Source organism: Nicotiana sylvestris, chromosome 5 (genome assembly GCF_000393655.2).
Source record: "Nicotiana sylvestris chromosome 5, ASM39365v2, whole genome shotgun sequence".
Taxonomy (NCBI): domain Eukaryota; kingdom Viridiplantae; phylum Streptophyta; class Magnoliopsida; order Solanales; family Solanaceae; genus Nicotiana; species Nicotiana sylvestris.
Window position 1 is genome coordinate 129,188,763 of NC_091061.1, and position 8,037 is coordinate 129,196,799.

Below are 8,037 nucleotides of genomic sequence, written 5' to 3' on the forward strand. Positions count from 1 at the left end.
TGATGGTCTCCAATTGCGAGGATAAGAACATTTACGTATTTAGAGTAATGCTATACAAATTAAGGTGGAGGGATTAACTATTTGCTGTTTGACATTTTTTATGTTATTTTAATTCACAACTCACAATAAATTTTTATAGGAAAAACTGGTATCTCATTGGAGTGCAAAGATTCACATATTAATGTGGCATATTAACCGAAAAATGACATTATCTAACGGTTCAGTTGCACAAAAAGAAAAACCAAAATTTCTCAATCAACCTTTGATGCCAATTATGGCACACTCCTAACTATTTCCATGCAAAACAAAAACCATTCTTCCCATCATTTCACCTACCCTTTGTGTCCCTCAATAACTTCACGTCTACCGCTCCTCATTCTGGCATGGAGGAGCGGTCACCACCAGCTGCCGGCAATGTAAACGGCAAAGCAAGAAATCTCCTTTCATCAACCACATCGCTCCGCCTCTCTCTCACGCCGTCTCGTTCACCAGATCAGACCTACGTTGTCCAAATCCCACGTGATCAAGTTTATCGTGTCCCTCCTCCTGAAAATGCCCGAATTGTTGAAAATCATCGTAAGCCAGATTCTCAAAAGAAAAACAAATGCACATGTTGTTGTTGGATCCTATCTGTGTTAATCGGTCTTGCTATCATGATAGGAAATATCGTGTTGATCATACGCGCATTGTACACTCCCAAATGTCCTGAATTTTCCATCACTAATATCCATATTAAGAACTTTACACACCCTTCAAATGGTCATGGCCAAAACAATAATATTCATCCGCAGCCACACCCTCAATTTGAGATCGAGTTGAAAATTGTTAACGAGAACGAGAGAATGGATGTAGCGTTTGGTAAAGGAAATAACGGGAAGGCTACCCTTATTTTCAAGAAACATGAAATTGGACAAGGGAAATATCCCTCAATTTCCCAAAAACCTAAAGATTCAACGAATGTACATTTCAACCTTGACGTTGGGAAATTGGCTGGTGATATTGAGAAAGGTCTTGAGGATGATAAGAAGCCGATAATGATGACCTTGAGCGTCCATGCACCATTGGAGATCACGAGCTGGGCAAAAGATTTGAAAAAGAATTTGATTGTTACTTGTGATTTCGACGTGGAATCGTTGATGACAAATAAATCCAAGATTAAAGCCGAAGTCTGTCAGACTGATTTCTAATGCCACGAATTAAGTAATTGACAGGTGAAAGGAAAATTTTAACAGTTATATGTAATTTTCTTCGTGGTATAGATGCATGTATTCGTCATTATCATCGTCTCTGTTTCGGTTAATTTTAACAGTTAACCTAATTTTCATTGTTCTTCGAAATTCGCGCGCCTTCTGTTGTATAAGGTACTATATAACTTGGATTTTTTAGATTGAATGAAGTGTAAAGTATTCTACTTTACCTCCTTAGATTTTTGTAAATTTTACATTTCTCATATGCTATTTTTAGCTAGCTAAATTTTCTTTCTTTAATCGTCTAAAACCTTGTCTTTTAAGATTGGATGAAACATGAGGTTTTCTTCTTTTCTTCTAAAGAGGATTGGACATTTGAAAATGTACACGTCAAACTGCGACATGCTTGCCCTCACCCTGCATTTTTTTCAGGCAATTGTCATATTATCTGGGATAATATAATCACAAAATTGTTACTCAAAGTATCAAATATGTACGTTTGTTCAAAGCAAAAAATTATGATAGAATTTTCTATTATGATTAACCTTCCCCGTTTTTGTTATTAAAGCTTTTTCTATTCAAGACTGTAAAGGAACAAAATGTAACAGACTAGTCCGTTCATGTAATATGACGCATATATAGCTTAATATCTTCTCAAGCAATTAAAATTACTTACTTCGCGAATCAGATGTCTACATTTGACATCACAAATAGTGTTTGAAAATGACTTTGACATAATATACATGTACCCATTTTATTCTTTATCATTGGAAAATATGGAAAGAGTAGTCCACAGAAAAGTAGTAAGATTTTCCAGTTATGGCATATAAAACGTGGTAAAAAACCATTAGCTTTTCGACTAAGTAAGGATTAAGTTGAATATGAAAGTGGTTTAGTTTTCATGTTGATAAGCTTTGTGGAGTTTAGACCACATTCAGATTGAAAAATGGTGTCTGTTGTGTACTGGTAGAATCAGGGATAAAGTTACCCTCGATTTCTCGTTGAGAAGCGAGGAGCAACGTTACTCGTTACTAGCTTCATTGAGACCGAGGGTGCCCGCAGATCGGAACCAGAAGCATACAGAATCGAGCATGGCTGAACCCGGAGAGACTCTAGCTCGAGCAATACGAAGAATCAAGGATAAAGGAAAAAATGGTTAAAGAAGACAAAGGGAGAACCGAAATATTCAACATCAACCGGATATTACGGCGCGGATCACGCTCGATATTGGTTGTAGTTCGTGTTTTTGTGAGAGAAAAGGAAGAAAAAGATTTTTTAACCTTATTTAGACTGTATTAGGGTTAAAACTCCTCCATTATATAAAGAGGAGAACCCTTTTTGGCCACTGTTACTGGCACACATATCAAGGCAATAAAATTTACTTTAGTTTTTAGCAATTGTTTAAATGTTCTTTAGTGGTTCATCCGTTTATTGGAATCGGAGCCATATCTCGAAGGCTCAATCGAGAATGACCATTTGCACTTAAGTTAAGTCCAAGGCTTAATTACTACATCAATTTGGTTTGATTGTTTCATTTCATTTCAATTTACTTATTTACTGTTCTTTGATTATTTGTGTTAAATTAAACCAAATATCCTTTAAACTGCGTATAAATTTAATTGTTATCTATTTTAAGGGTAAACAGTTTGGCGCCCACCCTGGGGCTAAGGATAATAGTAGTAATTTTATACGAATCTTGATAACATACACTATTTTACACTTGTTCTTTGAAGTTTGATTTCAAGACTGTTCAATATCTCAGATTATCAATCTGCTCACTTAAGTGTTGACGCCGAATCAAGCCACCACGGTGAAAAATCAATGGGGTACCAAGTAACAACGTACCCCTTGTCGACCCTAATGGCGTTCTAATTACTAATCCAAGAGATGCCAATTCACAAGTTGCTGGCAATGCTAACTTACCAACTGACCCTAATAACAACGTTCACAGGGTACCTCGTACATCCGTTCGAGAGGCACCCAAAGGGGGAGGTGATGGAGTTATCTTGCATTTTAATTTTGAGATGTTGCAAGCCCAACAAATTGCCATAGCACAACTGCAGAGTCAAAATCACAATGCGGCTGAACCCGAATGGATTGGAGAAGATGCTCGGAGGGAAGAACGGATTGTCACAGAACCCAACGGGCCCAAGTTTGGGGAAACTTCCGAGGTGATGAAAATTCTTGAGGCACTGACAAAACGGGTAGAATCCGACAAAAAGAAATAGAGGCAAATGATAAGAAAGTGGAAACTTACAACTCAAGGGTCGACTAGATCCCAGGGGCACCTTCGATAGTGAAGGGACCAGATTCCAAAAAGTTCATTCAGAATCCTTTCCCCTCGAGCGCGGCACCAAAACCTATTCCAGAAAGGTTCCAAATGCTCGATATTAGCAAATACAATGGTACCACAGATCCAAACGAGTATGTGACCACTTACACATGTGCAATAAAAGGCAACGACTGCGACGATGACGAGATTGAGCCGGTATTACTAAAAAAATTTGGGAAAACTCTGTCCAAGGGAGAGATAATATTTATCACAATTTACCTTAGAACTTTATTGATTCGTTTGCTATGCTTGCAGATGCCTTCGTTAAAGCTCACGCCGGGGCCATTAAAGTTTAAACGAGAAAATTGGACTTGTTCAAAGTCAAGCATAGGGATAACAAGATGCATAGGGAATTCGTGTCGAGATTCCAAATGGATTGGATGGACCGTCCACCGGTTGCAGACAATTGGGTAGTTCAGACATTTATTTAGGGGCTCAGCCCTTGAAGTTCGGTTGCATCTCAACAGCTGAAGAAAAATTTGGTAGTGTATCCAGCGGTTACTTGGGCCGATGTCCATAACAGGTATCAGTCAAAGATCAGAGTCGAGGACGACAAATTAGGGACCCCCTCGGGGTAGAGCAAATGACAAGTCTAAAAGGGTGGTGGACCAAGATTCAAGGCGACCATGAGACCGATACCAGCCTTACAACTCAAATAGAAGGGGAAACAGATCCAGTCGCTATTCGACCAGGAACGACTGAAGAATTGATCAAGGTCCAAGCAATCAAGGGTTGGTAAATAGAAAAGGGTTCGATAGATCACCCAGAGTCAGAGATGTCCCAAGGCTATCAGAATATAAATTCAACATAGATACGACAAGAATGGTGTCGGCCATTGGTCGCATCAAGGAGATCAAATGGCCGAGGCTGCTCAAGTCCGATCCAGCATAAAAGGGTTATAATTTGAGATGCAAATATCACAGCACTCACAAGCATTGAACCAAGGATTGTCGGCAGTTAAGGGAAGAACTGGCTCATTTGTTCAATAATGGGCATCTTCGAGAATTCCTAAGTGAGCGGTCCAAAAACCATTTCAAGGACAGGGACACCAACAAGCAGGTCGAGCATGAAAAACCCCAACATGTGATTAATATGATTATCGGAGGAGTAGGCGTTCCCCAAGGTTTGATGATAAAACACACCAAAGTTTCTATCACAAGAGAGAAACGAACTCAAGATTACGTTCCGGAAGGATCCATCTCAATTGGTAACGAGGATGTTGGGGGCATCATTCAACCTCACAATGATGCACTAGTAATATCTGTACTCATTAATAAATCTCGAGTTAAGCTTGTGTTAATTGATCTAGGTAACTCATCCAATATCATCCGATGGAGAGTCGTGGAATAACTGGGATGTTGGATCAGATTATACCAGCAGTTCCAGTGCTGAAAATGTAATATGGCGTGCAAGACAACGAAGGGAAAAATCACCTTACCGGTCAACATGATCGGAACCACTCAACAAGAAAAGTTTTATGTGATCCAGAGGGACATGAGGTACAATTCCTTGTTCAGGAAACTGTGGGTTCATAGCATGAGGGCGGTACAATCGTCCTTGCACCAAGCGTTGAAATGTCCAATCCCAAGAGGAATTAAAATAGTCTTTGGGGAACAACTGGTTGCAAAGAAGTTGTTAACCGTTGATGAAGTGATCCTTGTACCCATGATCACGACCTTAAAATATAAGGGACCGATCGGAGAGAAAGGCACCAAATAGCAATCACAAGTCTCAGCGTCGATCGAGCCGGGAAAACTGGAGGACCGTCCAACAGACGAGGAAGATGACTTAGGGGTTCTGAGATCTTTCGTAGCACCTAATGACCGTGATTCTACCAAGTTAACAATTATGGAACTAGAACAAGTCATATTGTTCGAGCACCTATCGGAAAGAAAGGTATACCTGGGCATGAGGTTAAACCTCAAGCTTAGGAAAAAACTCATTGATTTTCTTAAAGTTAATGCCGATTGTTTTGCCTGGTCGCACTTAGATATGATAGGAATCCCATGATTAATGAGAATTTTGACTACTTATTAGCGCCTTCTTGCTTTTTTTGTAGTCCAAAATTGTTTAATTGTATTCCCAAAAACTGATAAAATTTGCTTCATTGCAGGAATATTGGAAAATGAGCCATAGAGATGAAATCCAACTCAAGAAGGAGTAATGTGAACTCAAAGACAAAAATTAGGCACAAAAGCTTAAATGTGACCGAAGATTTCTATCTGCAATAGCAGAATATGAAGGGAATCCATCAGAGTGCTAGTGTGACAGACAATTCATCGGCAGCAAGGTCAATAAGATCTTCAAAGATCACAAAATCAAAAAGATTTTGTCAATACATTATTATCACTCAAGCATGAACGGTCAAGCGGAGTCGACAAACAAGACCATACTGTAGAAGCTGAAGAAAAGATTGACCGACTCAAAACAAAGTAGAAAGAAATTTTACCCGAGGTCCTATGGGCGTATCGAACAACTTTAAGGTTGAGTACCGGCGAGACACCGTTTTCTCTAGTATATGGTGCATAAGCTTTGATTTTTGCAAAAGTGGGAGAACCGAGCTTAAAGTTCTAATATGCTACAAAAACATGGAATGACGAGGCCATGGCCACAAGTCTAGATTTTTTTGGACAAAAGGAGAGAAGTCGCCTTGGTCCGGTTAGCAACGAGTAGGAAGATATTACAAACAAAGGGAAAACCTTCAACACTTCCAAGTCAGGGACTTAGTATTGAGGAAAGTCACACTATATACCAAGAACTTGAATGATGGGAAACTAGGCATGAACTAGGAGGGACCATACAAAGTCATTGGTATAACCTAAAGGCTTGTATTAGCTTGAGTCTGAAAATGCCATACAACTGCAAAACAATTGGAACGTGGCACACTTGAAGCATTACTACTACTGAGGAATAATTATGTAAATTTCTTTGAGGTTTATTATCCTTTGAACTAACCCGTGCAGATACTCAATTGAAGTCAAGTCCAAGAATTAGGTTTGAAAGCACGTATTGCACTCTTTTTTCCCTCGATCGGTTTTTTCCCGAAGTGGATTTTACGACAAGGTTTTTAACGGGGCAACAATAAGCGTGCTACTCTAGTTTTGAAGACCGGTCAAGCATCAAGATTGGGGACTGCCCGCATCAGATCATTAGTACTCAAGCCCTCAAAATTCGGCCTCAAGTACTCGGGGACTATCACACCCTGAATTGAAATTCGAAGATCCGAGTTTGGAAACTTCGAAGACAATTTTACTCGACATCAAAAGCAAAGTTTTGAATAATATGATTCTTAAGGGCCAAACTATCAAATGAATTGTGTCTGAATAGTTCATTCTCGCCATGGCAGATAATTTTGTATCTTCGATTATGTACACTACGTTTGAAGTAATAAAGTGGGGAAATTCACCTTCTATACTTCACCTGTTTCACGCTTACATGAGCAATGTTACCTCTATGTCACATAGAATAAATATTTGGTTCAATACCTTCTAAGCCTTCGGGCCATCATTAACCGGAGGCATGAAATCAAAGATAGCAAGAGTCCACGAAAGCATGCCCAATAATCTTAAGACCCCTAAGCCTACGGGTCGCCCCTAACTGGGGACTGCTACCTGATAGTAAGATTGGGAAAATCGGGCTACTAAACTCCGAGGGTACCGAGCCTACAAGGCAGGGCCTAAATACGAAAGGCCACAGCCAAGTAAAGGTACGAAGCCATTGGAGCTTCTATCCCAATTTATAAACAACTCGAAGACGTTTAAGCTCGTAAATATAAAAATTATGGTCCTTACATATTTTAATTCTATCAAGACTATGTCCGATCTGATCAAATCAATCAGTTTCGAATCATGACCAAAGAAAGGGCCACCTTAAGCAAAGATGAACTGTGTCCGAATAAATTATTCGAATAGTTTATTCAAGACCTCGTTTTATTTTTTATTAGACTCTCCAAAGTCAAAGCAACTCAGAGCCGTTGTTTGACCCCCTTATTCGGGCTTTGGAAGTTGATTCTAGCAATGTCGAAATTTATGCTAAGGCATTGATGATGTATTACGTACGAGAAACAAGTTATATATTTTTCTCTCTCTCTCTCTCGCTATATACATACATACCAAAAGGTATTTATAGAGGTACGAGAAAATGGGCCCAAAGTACAAAGTGTACAAATACAAGAAAAGACAAAAATAATATAAGCTAAGGCATTTCTTGCCTAGTCATTATGAGAGCCCAACTCGCTACTCGAACCCTCGGGCTAGTACCTTGGCCTTAGCTTCTAACCTCTTGGCCTCTTTGATATTGGCCGATAAGCCAACCCCCCTATCCACTTGGATCTCCTCGAGAGCCTCCCCCCCGAAATAGCCACTTCACATACTCAACCTTCATTATGATTCGGGCGACTATCTCAACATCGACCTTATATTGGGCCAGCATATCTTGGGCTTCCGAGACCTCATTCGAAGCCACCTCCAATTTATACTTCAATGCAGTATACTCTTGGCCAAGAGTGTCACGCTATGT

At 39.6% G+C, this 8,037-nt stretch overlaps 1 protein-coding gene across 1 annotated transcript; it reads left to right on the plus strand.

Moving 5' to 3' along the window:
• Window positions 1–244: 244 nt before the first annotated feature.
• LOC104221318 (NDR1/HIN1-like protein 13) lies at window positions 245–1,392 on the plus strand. Its single transcript, XM_009772364.2, has one exon. The coding sequence runs from the start codon at window positions 384–386 to the stop codon at window positions 1,185–1,187; it is 804 nt and encodes a 267-aa protein (XP_009770666.1). The 5' UTR covers window positions 245–383; the 3' UTR covers window positions 1,188–1,392.
• Window positions 1,393–8,037: the final 6,645 nt, after the last annotated feature.